The sequence below is a fragment of the Mixophyes fleayi genome, chromosome 4 (assembly GCF_038048845.1).
Source record: "Mixophyes fleayi isolate aMixFle1 chromosome 4, aMixFle1.hap1, whole genome shotgun sequence".
NCBI classification, from domain to species: Eukaryota; Metazoa; Chordata; class Amphibia; order Anura; family Limnodynastidae; genus Mixophyes; species Mixophyes fleayi.
Window position 1 is genome coordinate 134,143,509 of NC_134405.1, and position 21,796 is coordinate 134,165,304.

A 21,796-nucleotide genomic window follows, 5' to 3' on the forward strand; every position below is an offset into this window, starting at 1 on the left:
GATCTACTAATCAAGGCTGCCCTGGCTTACCTGCTCGACTAGCATCTAAAGCTCACCATCGGGATCCTGGAGATGCATGGATGGCTCATAAATCGGGCCAAATCCCAGTTCACCCCTTGCCAGAGAATTACTTTTATGGGACTGAAAAGGGATACAAGCAAACAGAAGGTATTCCTTCCAGAGGACAAATCACGATCCTTGCAGGACTGCAATTCGAGTTTTGTCCTGCTGCAGACCGTCTGTCCTCTTATGCATGCGCTTACTAGGAAAAATGGTGTCGACTTTCGAGAGTCTCCTTTACGGTTGATTTCACTCTCGTTTCCAATGGGACCTCTTAAAAAAAGTGGTCAGGATCCCATCAGAATTTCACAACAACAGTTGATTCGCTTGTCACAACAGGTGGGGCAAGCCTTCAGATGGTGGATAGCCCAGGACAATTTGCCAATAGGCAGGTCCTTTGCCCCTATGGTCTTGGATCTTAGTATCCATAGATGCCAGCCGTCGGGGATGGGGGGCTGTAGCTCTTCATTTGAGACTTCAGGGGCTCTGGTCCATTCAGGAGACCTCTCTCCCCATCAACATATTGGAACTGAAAGCCATGTTAAAGGGCTTACAGGGTTTTCAGTTCATCCTGCAGGGCCAACTGGTTCATCTGCAGTCCGACAGCGCCACAGCAGTGTCGTACGTCAACAGAGAGGGGGACACCAAAAGTGCAAGAGCAATGGAAGTGGCGGCTCAAATCTTGACCTGGGCCGAAACCTTGTTCTCTCCATCTCTGCACTCTTTATTCCAGGCATCCAGAACTGGAAAGCAGACTATCTAAGCCGGCATACAATTCTGCCGAGGGAATGGTCTCTTCATCCGGAGGTCTTTCAGTCTCTGGTCGTTCAGTGGGGAACACCGGACCGAGACCTAATGACATCTCGTCACAACCGAAAGGTCCTACATTTTTGCTCAAGAGCAAAGGAGCCCTTCGGTAGTGGCAGTCGATGTAATGACAATGCCCTGGGACTTCAGGTTAGGATACCTGTTCCCTCCTATTTCCATGATTCCCCGCGTCCTTCGGAGAATCAAGCAGGGCGGACTTCCAGTTTTACTGGTGGCTCCAGCTTGGCCGCTGAGGATCTGCTATCCAGAAATCCTGTTAATGGCGGGAGGTCCAGGTCTTCGGTTGCCTCTTCGAGAAGGCCTTCTTATACAGGGACTATTCCAACATCAGGACTTACCTTGGTTGAATTCAACAGCAAGACTGTTGAAGCCAACCTTTGGGAGGTCCAGAGGGTTTTCTTCATAAGTAGTGGATACCCTCCTTAGGGATAGAAAACCAGTCTCTGCTCGTATTTACCACCGCATCTGGCTTACCTACATTAGAAGGTGTGAGAGCCAGACCTGCCACACAGCTTCGTTCCGCCTCTCAAGGTTTTTTGCCCTTCTCCAGGATGGCCTGAATGGGGGTTTTCGCATGGGGTCCTTAAAAGTGCAGATTTCGGCTCTCTGTTTTTTCACCATCTCCTGGCAGACATACCAGGCGTCAAGACCTTTCTTCAGGAAGTCCTGCATATCCAACCTCCATATGTTTCATCCATAGCACCCTGGGATCTTAATCTGGTCCTTAATATGCTTCAGAGACCGTTCTTTGTACCATTACAGACTGTGGAGTTACGATTCTTAACATGGAAGGTTGCCTTTCTACTAGCTATTGCGTCAGCTCATAGAGTTTCCGAGCTGGGGGCTCTCGTCGCAAACTATATCTTGTATTTCACGATGATAGGGCGGTTCACAGAACAGTTCCTGCGTTCCTTCCAAAAGTAGTTTCCGGGTTTCATGTTAACCAAGAAATAGTGGTTCCGGTTTCACAGAGGAACCACAAGCGTCTGGAACAGGCTGTTTGTAATTTCTGGAGCTCTCCGAATCTATGTCCATAGGACATCAAAGGTTCGCTGCACGGATTATTTTATTTTATTTGACTTCTCAAAATGAGGATGGCCGACCTCCAATCAATCTATTGCTATATGGCTTACGTCGACTATTAAGCAGGCTTATATCAATGCTAACCGACCTGTGGCAGATCGTATTGTTGCTCATTCTACCAATTCGGTGGGCACGTCTTCGGCTGCACGAAATAGGGCCTCAGCGGACCAGTTATACAGAGCAGCCACTTGGTTCTCGGTCCATACTTTTACAAAATTTTACCAATTTAATGTCTTTGCATCGGCAGACGCCAGTTTTGGCCATAGTGCTGTACGTGCCTGGCTGTCAGAGCGGTCCCTCCCTTAAGGGGGCTGCTTTAGAAAGTCCCTATGGTAGCAGTGTCCCCCAGATAGGATGAAAGAAAAGAGGATTTGTATACTCACAATAAATCTGTTTCTCTAATTCCATCTGGAGGGCATTGCGTTCACTCCCTTCTGCTGTTTGGTCTTTGGTTGGTTGTTTCCCCTTCCTTATACTTAAACAGAAGAGGCTACAGGGGGTTGCAGAGGGGGGGGGGGAGAGGTTTGTCAGCAGGATGCATTAACAAAGTTAACTAGTTAAGTGCCAAACTCCACTTCCATCACACAACCCTATGATAGCAGTGTCCTAAACTCACTGTAAAATCTGCTTCTCTGACTCCATTGGGGGACACTGCGCACCCTCCATTCACTATGTAATAGGTTCTGTTCTGTGAAGGTTACCCCGTTCTGGTTTTGCCTTGTTGGCCTTTCTTCTCTGCTTAATTATACAAAACTGAGGTTTCTGCCAGAGAGGAGGGATATAGTAGGGAGAGGGGTGTGTATTAAACAAGTATAAGTGCCAAAACTCCAAGTCCACCTACTATATCCCAGTGTCTCGTAGTGTGGCCCAATGGACTCTGAAACAGATTTTACAGATTTTTTTCAAAATCCTTTTTCTGGCCTCCTTTGTGGCTTCAGTGAATCATAAGTGATGGGATGTTTTTTGTTTTTGTTTTTTTACATGTGTCACTTTCTCAACGCTGAGAAAGTCTTGGCAAATATACTCTCTCCACTTTATCTCATAATCCAGTCCACCAAATTTAAATATTGTTGTTTTTTTATTACATTTAAAAGAGGTTTGCAAGTGCACATAAGACTTTCTCCACATTCCTCCCATTGTCTGGTGCTTTTGGGCACGCAGATACCACCATGTTATATTTATTGGGCTAATTTATTTAAATATCTGATGGCTCCAAACAAGGAGTGTTTCAATATTGAAGTAACAGTTAATTATATTGCTACACATCTGTGTTTCATTGCAATTTTTTGCCGTTACACCTGTCTCTATATGTATGTTATGATCATGTGCTATATATATATGTGTTTGTGTGTGTGTGTGTGTGTATATATATATATATATATATATATATATCTATATATAATTATATAGTATTTTAATTGATTTGCTGACATTGTAATTATTATTGACATGTGTTAAAATTCGGTGTTTACATGCAGACACTGTTTATTCAACTTTTTTACTTTTGTATTTGGATTAAGTAGATTCTTTGTACAGCTGCCATATGGAGCACTTAAGATTTAATATACTATCATTATGTGTTTCAAGTGCCTATTTTTCTAGGTTTTTTTGTTTGTTTGTTTTTTTAATTGACTAGTAAAATATGTGCAGTGTACAAGTTATAAAATGAAATGTATATGGTTGCACTTTAAATATTGCTAATTAAGCTTTGTTTCTGCAGGTTGTGGCTGACCATATTCCTCAGTTGGTACAGGGTGTGAGGGGCAGCCAAGCACAGACAGAGGATCTGAGTGCACAGCTAGCTCTCATTGTGTCCAGCCAGAATTTCCTACAGGTGAGAGAGAGACCCATTCAAATTATCCCTTTTCCTACTTTAAAAGGTAGGCAGCCATTTTGTGTTTTTTCATTCATAAAGAGGATTTGCTGCCTACGCTCAGATAAGATAGGCATTTTGTAGGCTAGAAGAAAGTAAACATAGAAACACAAACAATCTGAAACATGTATAGGTGCACAACCTGTAAAGCAGCCCTTCTTATCCACAGACCTCACCCATGAAGATCTAAAAATGAACCAAAATGCAAAATGTAGGATAGAAGACGGCGCTAAACAGTATGTTCTGAAAACCCCAATAGAAGAAAGTCATAAAATTCAATCTCAATGTAACGTGATCGAATAATCCTCCACATATATTTTCAATTAAAGATGTGAATACTTCTTTTAGTGATTCCACAAATTATTCAATCTCACGATTAGGTGATCGGATAATCCTCCACGTGAATTTCCGAATGTGAATACTTCATTTAGTGAGTTCGCAAATAATTCAATATCTTTCAAGCATTCATTATTAGCTGTTAAATCCTCAGTTGTATGAATCGGCTTGTCATGTGAAAAAGAAATCATGGTGAAATATTTCTCAATGGTATAAAATTTCCATGGAGTGATAAACAAGGGAAAATTACCATAGTGCTATGGAATAGATCGCCAATATACGGAAACTTCAAAGGTATAAAATCAACTTGAAACTTTATTACCAGTATAAAACTGGATATCAATAAAAAGCATATAAAATCTTCAAAAACCCGACCTCGGGTACAGATGGATCCTTACCACAACTAGATGGAAAAAACAGCATATCAAGGAAAGCACTCTCATCCCCGCTGAATGACCACTGCAGGGAGCCGGCTTCTGTGTTCCTGTATGTGTGTGGTAAGTAAATGTCTGTCCCGAAGGCTGCTCTCCACCAGGTGGAGAGCAGATTCTATCTAGTTGTGGTAAGGATCCATCTGTACCCGAGGTCGGGTTTTATAAGATTTTATATGCTTTTTATTGATATCCAGTTTAGCTTTTAACTCTTCCCTCAATTCCCTCTTATAGAGGTTTGCTTCAGTCAGGTTTGCAGGATTTCCTTTCAGAGTTGGATTAGCCCTTTCTGACCACTGTATTTTAGATTTCTCTCTGGTTTTTTCCAGACTCATATAGTGTAGAACACTATGTGAATCTATTTATCACAGTGTGTGGACACCTGCTTTGGCGTTATGCCCCTTACTCCCAGTATGTCCCTTCCCAAATACTCATTTTTTCCCCAGCTGTCTTTTGGTTGCTTTGCTTTTGTCTCCAGACCGGGCTGCAATAAAATTCTGTTCCTTATTAATGCATTAAAGAAACCTCATTGATTTGTTTTTTTAAGTTATCTTCATAAACTGTCTTTTTTTTTTTTTTATATATTTCCCTTGGCGGCTACACTGTAGATCTTACCTTACTTAGCCATTTCAACTTCATGCGTAGATTAATATCTGGGAAAATAATTCATGTTATCTGGACTCACTCTGCTCTACAAAGCTTTTTGTTTCAAGTAAAGCTAGTATGAACTTATCCTTTTATGATATTTCTTGACTCTAGATGGCTGATAGAGATCATCTTGTTAGTTTACAATACTTTTTTTTTTTTATTACAATGCCGGAAGTGACATCCCACTGATGGTGTCAACAACATCTTTTCCACTTGAATGAGATGTTTCTTCAGCTTCTGCCAGAGCTTTTACAAAACATGTTCCCATGTAGTTAAACAATGCCCAGCTCTGAAAAGTTTTCCTTTGCTATGATCCAAGCTTCCAAAATGTTTAGGTTCAAATTGTGATAAAGTGTTTCATGGAATGTCAGTTTTGTCCTGACAATCAATTTTCCACTCTTTTTTATATTCAGCCTGGAAGTAAGATGGTGGCTTTTGCCAAGGCTGCTGTGCCCACTGTGACTGATCAGGCAGCTGCCATGCAACTAGGTCAGTGTGCCAAGAACCTTGCAACCAGTTTGGCTGAGTTGCGTACAGCTGCACAGAAGGTGAGATAATTGTTTTGGGGGCAGTTTTGTGCAACAATAAGAGTGGGGTCTGTATTGTTAGGATTGTTTTATTTTATTGTTTAGGCACATGAAGCTTGTGGTCCTATGGAAATTGATTCAGCTCTAAATGCTGTCCAAACTCTAAAGAGCGAGTTGCAAGATGCAAAAATGGCAGCAGCTGACAGGCAACTGAAACCACTTCCAGGAGAAACGGTAATATTAAAACCCCCACAGATCCAATGTCCTAAATGATCTGGTGTGTTTATTGATTGATCTGTGAAACCTTACACTTACTGTAATAAAGTAGAAATCCTCCTGTAATGATCTAATCTCCCCCGCCATGGCTTTGTCCAATGAATTGCTGTAGTTCAAAGCAAGTAAGTAGGGAGAGGCTGGACCATGAATAAGCAATGTATTTTAGAAAGCATGTTTGTTTTAAGTTACTGTGTTGGAACCAAGACTAACTATGTATGTGTACTACCTAGTTATTATGCAGTAACAGAAAAATATTTGTTATGTTTCTTATGTAATAATATGAAAGCTCTGTGCAGGAAAATTCTCTACACTTGAAAATTAAACAAAGAAATCATTACAACATAAGGTGACAGAGCATTGGTAATAATCTTTAGATTATTATATCCTGTGCCAAGAAAATGCTACGTAAGATAAAATGCAATAAAAATATATGTGGGCAAGTTGAGATATCATTCTAGCAGGCTTGGATTGGCTCTAGTTTTAAAAATACCGTTTATATTAAAAAGTTTGTTTCTTACGTGTTACTTACATTTTCTGGATCTACAGTTGGAGAAGTGCGCCCAAGACCTCGGTAGCACATCTAAGACTGTTGGCTCATCCATGGCTCAGCTGCTGACATGTGCCGCTCAGGGGAATGAACATTATACAGGTATGAACTAACATAGCCGTCTTTTATCCACTCAAAAAAAAAAAACCCCACAGTAATAAAATTTGGGGTTTGTAACCTAGCATGTCTTTGACTTGTATTCCACATTTGTTAATGTTACTCAGCTAGAGATTAATAGTTCAATTGTGCATGCCAGGCTGCTTTCGTTTTGTCACACGCATTCCAGTTTTAATTTTCTGGCCAGCAGAGATTGTTCTGTTTTTATACTGCACACTGGCTGAATAAACACAAATTTATTAGATAACATGGCAGTGATGTCTTGTCCACATCGGTGCTTTCTTGAGTTGCCTACCAAACAGGACCAAGCCTCCACAATAAAGCCGTGCCACTTCTGCTTCCTCTGCGTACATCATTCTTGTGGTCACTTTCAAGTGTGTGTCACTGTTGTCCTTCTGGATAGCTTAAACAGCATGGTATAGAGGTCAGTGGACCTCTATGCTTTCCCTATCAGCTTGTGTTGATGTGGATGAGACTAGAGTGTGAAAGCAGGAAATCCTATCACATACCCCTCTGATGTAGGTGCTTATGTGGTGACTCACCACATCCACAACTCCATTCAAAGCCAGGGCAACACAGTTTAAGGGAAATTCATTTTCTTGCTTTCATTTATGCAGACATTTTATAATGCATCACATCGTTTAATGGTGGTTTAATACCTCCATTTATAAAACAGTTGAAAACACGTTTCACTACATCTGTGTTAGCCTGGATATAAGTTGTGTTTCAGCAAACAAAGAATTACTATATGCATGGACAATGTTGAAACTGTAATTTGTCTTTTGTGTTGTGAAAACCTTTTATTACGATATTTAGCATGATTTGACATTGCATGCTGCTTCTGCAATGTCATCTATATACTACTTGTGAATTGATGAAGAAGTTGAAGGCCGGTCCAATTTAAAAACTTTGCTGTATAGATGCCACTATGAGATATTGTATATTCCCTCAATTTCTCGTAAAGATGCTGTTTCATGGAAAGTTTTGGATGTACATGAATTTGTAGCCAAGTAACTGGTTTATAAATGTCGCCAATAGGTATGGGTAAATACTTATCGGACCTAAATTTCCAAAGATTGCAAGCTTGTGAGCAGGGCCTTCTTCTCCGGTATTTTATTGTTTTATTACTGTGTTTGATCCCAGTTTGAAAGTGCTATATGAATAAATGTTGATGATGATTCACACAGCAAGCAGCAACGAATGCAGTGAACATGACCTTTTAGTAAATGCACTGTTTCAGAAGGATAACAATTAGTTGAGGAGAAATTTGGCAATTCCAGTAACTAAAGCATCATCTTTCACATTGTAAAATCATTCAGCATTGGTGTCCATTTAAGGCAAGAAACAGGCCATTCCTTGGCATGCTATGCACAGTAGGGGATAGTAAAAATTGTTTGAAGAGATATTAGAATAAGGAGTGGGGGGCAGAGAGTGTGCGTGTGTGTTTGCCTTTACTGTGGTGGAAAATTGTTTTTGTTTTATACCCATGAATTTGATCATGTTGAATATTTATTTTGTAACTTGGTGTGTACAGTTTTCCATTTTATTCATTTTATAACCTTAAATACAGGTCTAGGAACAAATGCATCAACAAAAGATAAAAATCATTTACATTGTGCTGTCTAAAGTAGTGTGATCTTTGTTTACCTGGCAATCCTCCATCATTATTACTTGCATGTCATTCAGTATATTTAGAATACATGTCCTTTGCTGTTTCTGAAAACAGCAGAATGCAGGGGCAGAAAGTAAGGAATGTATCTAAATTAGTAGCTAATTTGTGAGCTCTGCATGTATCTCATTGGTTTCCGGCTTCATTGCAGTCCCTAGGAGGGCCCCACTAGCAGCTTATCTTAATTTTTTCCACATTGAATTATTCTGTCCAAGTGACTGAAATCATCTGGTCATAAATTCATACCTTACAGTATCCTATGTGATGCATGAGATAATGATGCAAGGATTTTCATGGTAGACAAGAGCATTCTCAGTTTACTACTGCCTCTCTAGTAAATGGAAATTAGTGTCAGTCAGATGAATGTAAAAGTTGCCTGTTTGGGCATTGCTGTTCAGACTCCCGGGCATTCTGGGCAGACAGCATGGCACCAGTCTATATCTGAGCCACAGGCTATCAGACCAGGGTCCTTTTTATCTATAACCCTTCCAGCTGTAGACCTGGCAGAAAGTGTATTAATCCATTATCGCTAGAAGCTGTTTTCTGATCTGCATCCAAAATAGGAGTGTTAGTAGTGATCCAGATAAGTAAAACTAACAGGAGAATCTGAGCTGAATTTGCACATTGTTTTTATGACTTCCCTCTATAGTTTTTATCTTTTATGTTCCGACTTATAACTTATTAAAAAAGGCATTATACTAGTTGCCTATTGTTACTCCTTGGCTCTGTCTCTACGTTCTGACCTCTTTCCTCTGCCCCTGTTTCTTTTCCCTCCGCTCCACTTTCCCTCCTTTCCCGCTCTCTCACCATGCCTCCCCGCTCTTGTCATATACCCATCCTCTTCCCTAGCCCCCTTCTCTGACCCAATTTCAACCGCACACTGTCTAGCAACCCTGCTAACCTCATCCATATCTCCCTACTTCCTTCCCTCCCTCCCTGCCCTTCTCTTATGCCCTCTGGAATTCCAGATCCGTCCGTAATAAACCGACTTTTAACCACAACCTTTTCATCTCTAATTCTCTTAATCTGTTTTTGTTCACTGCTCTCTCCCATGGGTTATTCTCTTCCATCCACTCCACCAGACCAGATGACCGTCCAGGAGGTGGTTGGCTCGCTCCCTAGCCGTTTTTCCTTCACTATAAATTTATCCTCTCCTCCTACAGTTCCGCCCTTGCCAAACAATCCTTTTAAGTCCCTCATTTCTTCACAGTCCTCTAATCCCTGTTGCCTCTTTGCCATGTTCAACTCTCCCCCCCCCCCCCACCCCCATACTCCTATGCCGTGCACCCTCTCTGCTAATGATTTCGCTTCCTTTTTCTCCTCCAAAATCAAACTCGACTCGCCTTCCTCCAGCAAGCATTTCTGGTGCTCTTTCTGCCCCGCTTTGGGTGAAGAAGTCCACTTCCTCTTTCTTTCCTCTTCCCCATCTATCTGCCACCTGGATCCCATCCCTTTTCACCTACTTAGCAACCTGCCTTGCACACCTCTTTAATCTGTCACTCTCCACTAGCATTATCCCTTCCCCCTTTAAACACGATCTTATCTCCCCCATCCTTAAGAAACTCAATCTGGACCCTACCTCTCTCGCTAACAACTGCCCCATTTCACTTCTACACTATGCCTCTAAATTACTTGAGAGGGTTGTCTGCGACCACCTCATCAGGCACCTCTTGGAAAATTCTCTCCTTGACCCTCTTCAATCTTGCTTCTGCCCCCTCCACTTCACTGAAACTGCCCTAGCCAAAGTTACTAATGACCTCCTTGCAGCCAAATCCAGGGGTCACTTCTCCCTGCTCAACCGCTCCGCATCTTTCAACACTGTGGACCACTTCTCCTGCTGCAGCCTGTCACGGGCTTCCTGGCTCTGTCCTCACATGGGTCACCTCATACCTTGCTACCTGCTCTTTTTCTGTTTTTCACTCCTGACTCATCCCCCCTCCACTCTCCCCATAGGAATCCCTCAGGGCTCTGTTCTTGGCCCTCTACTCTTTTCTCTGTACACTACCTCCCTGGGTGATTTTACCTCTTCCTTCGGTCTCCAGTTTCACCTTTACGCCGATGACATCCAACTCTACATCTCTTCTCCTGGCCTTAACCCCCCGTCTTAGCTTGTGTATCTAACTGCCTCTCCACCATGTACTCTTAGATGTCCTCACGTTTCCTCAAAATCAACACTGCAAAAATTTGTTTTCCCTCCTTCTAAATCTTTACCGCACCTTGATCTCTCTATCACTGTTAACAACATCTCTTCTTTACTCCACTGCATGGGTGATGCCCTCAATGTCGCTGTTATAGTAATCGGATTTTTTTTGTTTATATACTTGGTGTTGGTAATAGACTCGTCGCAATAACGAGTACCAACGGTTCCAACCAGGCAGCAGCTTATTTAATAGTGACAAAATAACCCTATTTTTGTATGTGTGTGAGGGGCATTCTATTGTGTCTAAATATAACAAATGTATAAAAAAAAATATGTGACAGGACTTCATCTCCTATAAAAGTTTTATTTAGCCGTTTGGCAAACCTCATTCTCCAGAATGCTGTTGTGTTTTTTATTATCCTCTAATTTTATTATATTCAACAACACATTGTTCACATGTGTAATAATCACCTAAAATATTTGTCATAGTACACACACAAGATTAGCATATACACTATATGGACAAAGTATTTGATCTTGCCTGTTAATTTATTGAATTGAGGTGTTTTAATCAGATCCGTTTGCAAAGGTGTATAAAATAAAGCACCTAGCCATGCAGTCTACATTTGCAAACATTTGTGATTCAAAATGGGTCGTTCTGAAGAGCTCAGTAACTTCGTGTGGTACTGTGATAGGATGCCACCTTTGCAATAAGATGATTCGTGAAATTTCATCCCTGCTGGATATTCCACGGTCAACTGTAAGTGATATTATTAGAAAGTGAAAGCGTTTAGGAACAATAGCAACTCGGCCATGAAGTGGAAGACCACGTAAAAAATCACAGAGCAGGGTCAACGACTGCCAAGGCTTATGTGCATAAAAGTCAACAACGCTCTGCTGATTCCATAGCTGAAGGGTTCCGAACTTCCCCTGGCATTAATGTAAGCACAAAAACTGTGTGATGGGAGCTTAATGGAATGGGTTTCCATGGCTGAGCAGCTGCATGCAAGCCTAACATCACCAAGACCAATGCCAAGTGTCGTATGGAGTGGTATAAAGGTGTAAAGCACATAGACTCTAAATGTGTTCTGTGGAGTGACAAATCACACTTCTCTGTTTGGCAGTCAGATGGGCGAGTCTGGGTTTGGCGGATGCCGGGAAAACGTTACCTGTCTGACTGCATTATACCAACTGTGAAGTTTAGTGGAGGAGGGATAATGGTATGGGGCTGTTTTTCAGGGTTTGGGCTAGGCCCCTTATCTCCAGGGAAGGCCAATCTTAATGCTTCAGCATACCAAGTCATTTTGGACAATGCTACACTTCCAGCTTTGTGCCAACAGTTGGGGAAGGCCCTTTTCTATTCCAAAATGACTGTGCCGCAGTGCACAAAGCAAAGACTACAAAGACATAGTTTGACGAATCCGGTGTGGAAGTTGTTAACTGGACAACACAGAGCCCTGACCTCAACCCCATCAAACACCTTTGGGATGAACCGGAACAGAGATAGCGAGCCAGGCCTTCTCGTCCAGCATCAGTGCCTCCTGACCTCATAAATGCTCTACAGAGTGAATGGGCACAAATTACCACAGAAACACTCCCGCATCTTGTGGAAAGCCTTTCAAAAAAAGTGGAAGCTGTTATCACTACAAAAGAGGGACCAGCTCTATATTAACGTATATGTATTTGAAAACCATGTCATTGCAGTCTCTGTTGGTGTAATGGCCAAGCGTCCGAACACTTTTATGCATTTAGTGTACAATACATTGCCGTTTACTAGCCACATCACCCCAAAGAACATATTTTTTAAAACATTCAGCTTGTAAAATAACATATTCTATCACTTCTGATTAAAAATTATCCCCAATTTTCAAATATAAATTCAAAATATATTACAAAAAAAAAATGTATTTATTTTTTTTTTTTTTTTACCTTCAGTAAAGAAAAATCTTGTTTTATATATCTGTTTAAAACAATCCATACAGGCAGTATATCAATGGTAATTTCACATAATGTATTATATTAATGCAGCACCACTTATGTCCTAGTTCTAATAAGTCCTAACTCCCTGTTCCAGGCCAATTTGATTGCATGTGTATGCTCATTTGGTTTTGCCAGTACACTATTGTACATCCAGGTATAAAATCCCTTTCCATTTGGAGATGTTAGTTTTAAATAGTTTCCATTCTTGTTGTATTGACAGAAATTATTGTGTGGTATTCAGCAAGTTTCTAGCAATTCTGTGAAATTGAAATTGGTTCTGCTTTCTCACATGAATGATATATTTAAATCCTTTTTTATCCTACAAGGAGGTGCCAAAAGTGAGACACACCAAATTAAACGCTTTGTTTTGTATTATGAGAATTAATAGAGAGTGATGAGTGATAAAAGGATACTGGTTGTTTGCTTTGTAATATATTCTATAAGATAAGTATTACCCTGGTGGAAATAGAGGGCAATGCTTCTGGCATTTCAGTATGATTTATGGGAGCCAAATAACCTGAGAGAGGTTGTTTCGAAGTATAAATGCTCTAATGGTTAACCATTTCTTCAGACCTGTAGAAGTATGCCATCCCACTGTTAGACCGCGACAAAATCTCTGTGGAATTAGGTAGTCCCAGTTCACCTGCTTCTTTTGGTTTGAACAGCACTTGTCTATTGAGTCTGGAATTTAAGCTTCCTTCCTCATATAATCCTACTGCATGTAAAGGAATCTATGAAGAATGTTCTTTTTAATTATATTTATATTACCTATCCAAGAGATATACAGTCATGGCCAAGAGTTTTGAGAATGACACAAATAAGTCTGCTGCTTCAGTTTTTATGATGGCAATTTGCATATACTCCAGATTGTCACGGAGTGATCAGATGAATTGCTATTAATTTCAAAGTTCCTCTTTGCCATTACAATTAACTTTATCCCAAAAACATTTCCACTGCATTTCAGCTTTGCCACAAAAGGGACCAGCTGAAGTCAGGTCAGTGATTTTCTCTTTAACACAAGTGAGTGTTGACGAGAACAAGGCTGGAGATCACTCTGTCATGCTGATTGAGTTAGAATAACAGACTGGAAGCTTTGAAAGGAGGGTGGTGCTTGAAATCATTGTTCTTCCTCTGTTAACCAAGGTTAGCTGCAAGGAAACACGTGCAGTCATCATTGCTTTGCACAAAAGGGCTTCACATGCAAGGATAATGCTGCTAGTAAGATTGCACCTAAATCAACCATTTATCGGATCATCAAGAACTTCAAGGAGAGAGGTTCAATAGTTGTAAATGAAGGCTTCAGAGCACCCAAGAACACCCAGCAAGCGCCAGGACCGTCTGCTAAAGCAGATTCATTTGTGGGATTGGGGCACCACCAGTACAGAACGTGCTCAGGAATGGCAGCTAGCAGGTGTGAGTGCATCTGCACGCACAGTGAGGCGAAGACTTTTTGAGGATGGTCTGGTGTCAAGAAGGCCAGCAAAGAAGCCACTTCTCTCCAGGTAAAACACCAGGGACAGACTGATATTCTGCAAAAGGTACAGTGTTTGGACTGCCGTTAACTGGGGTAAAGTCATTTTCTCTGATGAAAACCCCTTTCAGATTGTTTGGGGCATCTGGAAAAATGCTTGTCCAGAGAAGGAAAGGTCATCGCTATCATCTGTTTTGTGTCATTCCAACAGTGAAGCATCCTGAGACTATTCATGTGTGGGGTTGCTTCTCAGCCAAGGGAGTGGGCTCACTCACAGTTTTGCCTCGGACCACAGCCATGAATAAAGAATGGTACCAAAGCATCCCCCAAGAGCAGCTTCTCCCAACCATCCAAGAACAGTTTAGTGATGAACAATGCCTATTCCAGCATGATGGAACGCCTTGCCATAAGGCAAAAGTGATAACCAAGTAGCTCGGTGATCAAAACATCAACATTTTGGGTCCATGGCCAGGAAACTCCCCCCACCTTCATCCGATTTGAGAACTTGTGGTCAATAATAAACCCACAAATTCTGACAAACTACAAGCATTGATTAGGCGGGCGGGCGGCCATCAGTCAGTATGTGGCCCAGTAGTTGATTGACAACATGCCAGGATGAATTGCAGAGGTCTTCAAAAAGACTGCAAATATTGACTGTTTGCATAAACTTTCTTGCTTGTAATTTTATTTCAGTATACCATAGCAACATCTGACAAAAAGGTCTTAAAATACTGACGCAGCAAACTTTGTGAAATCCAATACTTGTCATTCTCAAAACATTTGGCCATGACTGTTAAACGCATAGATTGCTGCATATAATTATTTCATGTGATTTAAAATGTATAGTGTTTAAAGCCTCTATTTTTTGTTACATTAGTGCACTGATAATTGTCCATAAGTTTTAAACCATTTCAGGATGGTGGTTTGGGGTGGGAGGCCGTTTAATAGAATGTCACCAGCAGAGTAAAATCTTTATTTGCCAATAGTGATGCCCTATATATTCTTATTGATTGGTAAGGAAGTCACTAACGGATTCTGTTCATAATGAAAAAATAAAGGAAAAGGGACAACAATATCTAGCCCCATTACTCACTGGGAATGAATGCCATTCATTGAGGGGTTAAATGTAAAGTTCCAGAGTTTGGAACATTAAAGGCCACCAGATGCAGTCAAAGGCTGGGGTGTAGTATGTTTGTTGGACATCTGGCGTTATCAGATACTTCTCTATTTGGAATTAAACTAACTCGATGTGCATCAATTTGTGATAATGACATGGAATTAAATCTTATTAGCTAGTATTTTACCAAAACACATTAGGTCGGCGTTCAAGAGGGCATTTGCATGGTAATTTGGATAGAAGTATTTGTTTTTTTTTGAGAATGACAATCATTTTATCTTGTGTGGTATCCAGATGGAAGCATTCGGCTTCAGCTACCCAATTAAACCATTTGGTTAAATCTGTAATTGATGTTTTTCCAAATAGTTTATAATATGGTATGGAATTATAGGTTTAAGTCGATGCCGTACAATAAATAAAGTGTACTTTCAGATTTACAGTTCTTTATTTTAATTCAATGGTTCATGTGTTGTTTGGAGTATTAGTCCCACCTTTTAACATGTTGCCTCCTGCCCTTGTATTATATGTTCCCTTCTCTTCCTACACAGTCTCTCTATTCTGTCAACTCTCTCCTCTCGACACCCACAGTTAATTTACTTTCCCATTCTTTTCCCATACCACTTATATTTTAATAGCTCAAAATGTAATAAATTGTGGGGAACTTAAGGCCATGCTTATGAAATTATTAGACTACCTTAAAAATGTAGTTGTGTAAATAACTGTTGGGAATTATTGATACATCTGATTCTTACATGTTTAGTTCTATTTCCACTGGCCAGTGATGATTTTATATTTATAGTTTGTTTTTATCATTAAAGTGTTTATTTCCACTTCACAGATCTACTAGTGCATCATTTGTGTACATCAGTATATTGCGCTGTTGATTGTTTAATATGTATATCGGCATAACTGTTGCTAATGAGATTATATGCAACATATCCAGAGATAAACGACCTATGTAATTAAAAAAAACAAATGTCAACACATACGGGGCACTTACCCATGTTACACGATACCCAGCCTGGAGAATCTGGAAGTGGCCCAGAAGCTATGTGCCATTAGAGGGTGGGAGAGTCAGAGGGTAAGCAGCTACGACTTTCATGTAGATGCCAAGGGGCCCAAACCTTGTCAGAGTTGTATGATTTAAAAAGATAGTATATAATACTCTAAATGCTTGTGATATGTCAGATGTAATTCCGTAGAGCCTAAATGGTGGGAGAATTAGGGTCATTCCAATGCTTAACTATTAGGGATTTGGCAGCAGCCAGTATGCGAGAGATCAGCTTGTTGGAAGGGGCGCTCTCATCCGGGATAGGGCGAGAGAGAAGCAAAAACCAGGGATCCTTAGTGACCTGTTGCTCAGATACGCAATTAATAAGTGCAAGGACCATATTCCAAAAAGGGATTATACGGGGGCAGGTCCACCATATATTTAGCATTGTGCCTCTCTAGCCATATTCCCGCCAACAGCTCTGAGTGGTAGTTGGGGTGGGGGGGTCCCAGATCTCTCATCTCTCTCCCATTCCCGCTCGTGCCGCACCGGAAGGACAAAGGTGATCTCTATTAGCCAATTGTAAAGCCCCAATATCATCCCTTTGGTAAGTGGAGAATGCAAACACGTACTTAAAGAGAGTGAGGGGCTGAAGATTGTCAGAGGCGGGCCAGGAGATAGCGAAGGGTTGGACCTGGAATTATTCAAAGAAGAGCGAGCGGAAAGGTTCAAACTTGTGATGAAAATCTGACATAGAAGCCCAAGTTCCGTTAACTACCAGGTCCGAAATCACATGGCTCTCCACACATAGCCAGTGTTTAAATTGTTATGACAGGTTGGCTATCGGGGGGGAAGTGTGGGTTGCTCCAGACCAGAGTTACAGGGGAAAATAGGGAAGGATAGTTTGTGCTTGAGCCGGCGTGAGTCCCATAGGGACAAATAAAATTTGAGAGATTGGAGTGTGGAGGTCCCTGGTGGTCTGTCTTGTCTGGAGAGGCCTCAGAGTGATGCCAGGGAGGGGACTCCTGTAAAGTGGGTTTCCAATTCCACCCACTCTACGGTCCGGTATGGGACATAAGTACCCGCAACCTGGGTCAAATGGGCCGCCTGGTAATAAATTTTAACATTTGGAAAGCTACTTCCTCCCCGAGCCCTGGGCTGCTTAAGTACTGCTACTAAGATTCTAGGGGACTTGCCACTCCAAACAAATTTGAGGAAAGAGGAATGCAAGTCCCGAAACACAAGATCCGGCGCCTTCACCGGGAGAGTCTGGAAGGGGTAGAGAAGTTTAGGGATCAGGTTCATCTTTTAACAGCAATGATCCTCCCCAGCCACGATAGTATATAGTTTCTCCATATTTCTAGGTCCTTTTTGATTTTAATTAGAACAAAGAATAATTTTGAGGTTAGAGTGCCTATAATTAGGTTGTGTATATTGAATGCTGATCATATGATCATGTTAGGCAATTTGTTAGTTTTCAACCAAATTGACCAAACAGAACCGTGTGCAATTTGTCCCTTGGTGTGTAACGAACATTCATATTGCTAACTTATGTGCTCTTATGCTGCTTCTATGGTATGGTCTGTTACCTATTTTCCTGCTTTTGAGTTTACCTACATTATGTCAAAGCTGCTTTTTTCAAAAAGCCTGGTAATGTGCATTTAATACTTCATATTCTTTTCTACATGTTTTCACAAGTAAAAGGCGAAGAGACGAAATTTCACATAGAGATCATGGCCATCTTTGCAAGGCAGATGTAGGAACAGGGTTTTGGGGAAAGTAAACTATGCTCTACTTTCTCCCGTCGCTGCACGGTTTTGTTTTGGGGAAGCTCTCCATGTGCGGTTCATGGGCACCTCTCTCTATAGAGATCAGTTGAATTTTAGATTCAGTCTCTCCTCCATTCAGCTGTCAAAATGAAATGTATAAGAAACCGAAATATTTAACACACTGTGCACAGGGCTTAAATTGTGATAAGCAATGTAAAAATGTATAATAAAATTGATTTGCTTGAAAAGCTGTATATTTTGTAGCTCTTTTCTACTAGCTGGTTGTAAAGGGACACCATTATCATAGTGCAGTATTATGTAAAAGTGTAGCATTGCTCCTCCTCCTAGTTAGCATCAATACAAAGGCCGTACTCCTGACGTTACTAATAATACTTTTTGTATATTATATTTGCCAGTCATAGTGACTAGGACATTTTGAAACAATATGAACAATATTGAATTGAAGGCAACTTTTTGGATGTGATGCTACTCTGTTAGGGAGGCTTCTGTTAATTGCCTGAGCACCGTAAACATATTGCTGTTTATCTTATTTTGCATTAAAAAACACCACAATATGAATAAAAAATTGACATATACATTGTAATATGGCTTACACATGTAGATCATACACCCAACAATGTATATACTTTTGGTATATCTATAAATGGTAAAGTTATTGTACATTTGTGGGGTTGTGCTAACTGCATAAAAAATATTAAATGACAGAATTGTGGCTCCTATTTATCCTTCTTTTTCCTCATATGATTCTAATAAAATATATGTAACCTAGTGTTCTAGGCAAAGAGCCCCAGTTTTTCCTGGTAAAAAATAAAATTCATTGGGATAGACTAAGGCTAGGTACACTAGAGAAATTTTCTTCCAATATGTTATCTATAATGATTTTACGAACGACTGATTAAAAAACAAAAGTCCCGATCAGCATGCCGATTCATGTGTACACACTATTCATGTTTGCAAGATTTATCTTCAGATCTGTGTTCTTCATCTGTCATAATCATCGGCTGAAAAGATTGTGACTGTAAATTCTATGGAGATCCTGATAATGAGTGCAACACACTGCAGGATTAGAACGACATCTATCTTGATCAATGATTTTCATGTGGTCATTTCATTTGGAACGATAATCGTTTATCTTTCCAGGGTACACGCTACTGTGATATCGAGCCAATCAGTCTTTTATCGTCTGATTGGCCTGATAATCTGCTAAAAACGCTACCCTAAGTAAATAAAAGGGTACACATGCTGCGATCAACAGCCTGTTATGCACATTTTGTCGCTATCCAATAATTATTGTCGAATCTCGATTTGTGTTCCAAAGCACAAAGTAATTTATTATCCAAAAGTAGCAGAATAATTCAAGCGAAATAAAAATAAGTACAGCCGTTACTTATCGCAGGCGCCCTGGTTCTAGTGAACAGTCATTCAGGTCTGAAGTCTGTGGTCAAAGAAGACTGGTCACAAGCTCAAGAACCCCTGCTTATGTGCAGTTAGAAATACAGTAAAACAATGTAGATGATGTGGCTTGCTTCTGTTGGTCCAGGCTTCAGGAAGGTCCAGTGTACTGCAGGTCCATAGGCCAGTTCAAACCAAAATATACAAAGGTGGGGGTCATCTCTCCAGGGGATGTGCTCTGACTTTCCCGTCAAGAATCCAGTTTCAACTAGTCTAATAGCATTTTACAGTTGGAATCACTTTAAATATTTATTACCTAACATCACTAACTAGAGTATGCAATGTGCGATCTCTTCGGCGAATGAACCGGACAACTGCTGATGAATAGGGGATTAAAATGATACCAAACATTACACATTTCCTGCAACCTGAACCTTATGTTTTACGAACATGCATATAACTTAATACTGAACATAAATACTGCTATATTCTGACATAAATAACTATGTGTTGCAACTACAATTAATGTGTACTAACTACAAATGTGTGTGTTCGTGTGAATGTGTATAAAAGTGTAAAAACTGTTATTGCCACGTGTTGTGGCTGTATACGCCCTTCCACGCCGAAGCGTGCTCTACGCATATTTTCAGACCAAGACAACCAAGTTTGCTCGATATTAATTGAAATGACTCTATCCAAATTGCTGACTTCGACAAGCCCAATAGTGTGAAATCTAAAATGACTTTCTGAAGGCAAAAACAACAAAACATCTGTGGTTCACATCATATAGTTATGAAGCTTCACCCCACAGTCTGAGGGCTGTAGCCATGTAAGCCATAGATACCCCTGATTTCAAGATTAATCTTTTAAAACAACTTTTCATCCTCCTATTCATAGGATCTCTTGAAGGATGACCATCTTCTAAAGGAATAGTGGTTCTGGCTGATAAACTGACTATTGCTGCATTCATTTTTGTAACTGAACTCCATATCTGTGCCTCTAAATCACTCAAGAGATGCATGTGTTTTTTATTTATTTTACTATAATCCTCCAGCAGGGACTTCTGGGCAGCGGTGGAGGTTGATGCTTCATTCATCTCCTTAGGTTTATATATGTGCCTGAGTAGAATCTCAATATTATCCATCTCAAATAGTCGCGGCTATTTATTTTCCCCAGATTTACTACTAGATGGTTTAGATTGGGAAATCATGTCCTCTTAAGCCCATACTCGTCTGGGACCTTGTTTGCTTCAGCCACTGCATAGCATATAAATCTATTTTGGTCACAAATGATCTTGTCATTCAGGGTATCGGCTACTTAAATTGTTCATGGAGCTGGGAATTGCTTCCTTGGCGCTGAGAAACAAATTTTGCACAAGACTCCATAAAGCCCTGTGCTGCTGGGCTTTACTTTCTTTATTTCCCCTCCACAGACTCTACAAGAGTACTGATAATGGAAAAGTATTATTAAACAGGTAACTAACTACAATCCAGAAGAATCAGCTCCCTAACTTACCTAGGATGTTTGCTTTTAAGGAACTTGTAACAATTGGTGACAATGCCCTTTTGCTTGGCTTGCGGTACCAGTGGTGCTTTCATGGAACAAGGAATGCTACAGTAGCAGCTTTGAGGTCCTGCTGTCTGTTCCTTTTTATATTGGTGTCCTTTAACCCTGGATGCGGTGCGTGCATTTATCTCTACATGGACCGTTTTAAAAGTTTTAATTTCCAAGTACCTATTCTTTGCTTCAAAAGCATCAATTGGTTGTTTACAACCAATAGGTAGGACAACATTAAAAACTTGAATCTGACTTTTTCCCTTAAAGACACCCCTGCTGCAGGAAGCGACTCTGTGTGTTCTGCCAACGAGGTATAAACTCAGGAACTAGATTTTTGTTTTTGAGATAGTGTGCTGTCCATTATTCAGGTAATTCTGCCAATTCCTTCCTTGCTTCGGCACACAGATTTACAGTACTACCATCAATCCAACTATAAATGGAAACATGAAAGATGTAAAATTTTCTATGTTAATTTATTTCCTTATGTTCTCCCAAAATTATTTAAAATGCAAGAAACATAAATGCTGTAATTTACATTTAATGTGTTTGAATGCTCATTGAAAAACATTGACCTGTTGACGTTACTTGGATTTCTATGCATTTGATTATTTGATAAGTTATACCTGGTATGGCTATGTTTAATATATAACTGCTGTTTAGGTGTTGCTGCAAGGGAAACTGCACAGGCTCTTAAAACTTTGGCACAGTCAGCTCGAGGGGTAGCTGCTTCCACTAGTGATCCGCAGGCTGCCAGTGACATGTTGGATTCAGCTAGAGATGTGATGGATGGGTCAGTCAATCTCATCCAGGAAGCGAAGCAAGCACTAGTGGCTCCGGGGGATGCTGAGATTCAGCAGAGATTGGCTCAGGTCAGATACAGCAAGTAACTAGCGTACTTTATTATCTAATTAAGGAATAAATATTTCATCTATGTGTAATACTCTGTCATGTACTGTATATATT

At 40.5% G+C, this 21,796-nt stretch overlaps 1 protein-coding gene across 4 annotated transcripts in view; it reads left to right on the forward strand.

The window, feature by feature from the left end:
- TLN2 (talin 2) overlaps positions 1 to 21,796 on the forward strand; it is a 198,991-nt gene that overhangs the window by 103,356 nt on the left and 73,839 nt on the right. For all 4 annotated transcript variants that reach the window (XM_075208360.1, XM_075208364.1, XM_075208361.1 and 1 more), the window contains exons 24-28: positions 3,692 to 3,805; positions 5,673 to 5,807; positions 5,892 to 6,020; positions 6,609 to 6,711; positions 21,494 to 21,702. In XM_075208360.1, the coding sequence (XP_075064461.1) occupies positions 3,692 to 3,805; positions 5,673 to 5,807; positions 5,892 to 6,020; positions 6,609 to 6,711; positions 21,494 to 21,702 (690 nt within the window). The remainder of the gene's footprint in view (positions 1 to 3,691; positions 3,806 to 5,672; positions 5,808 to 5,891; positions 6,021 to 6,608; positions 6,712 to 21,493; positions 21,703 to 21,796) is intronic.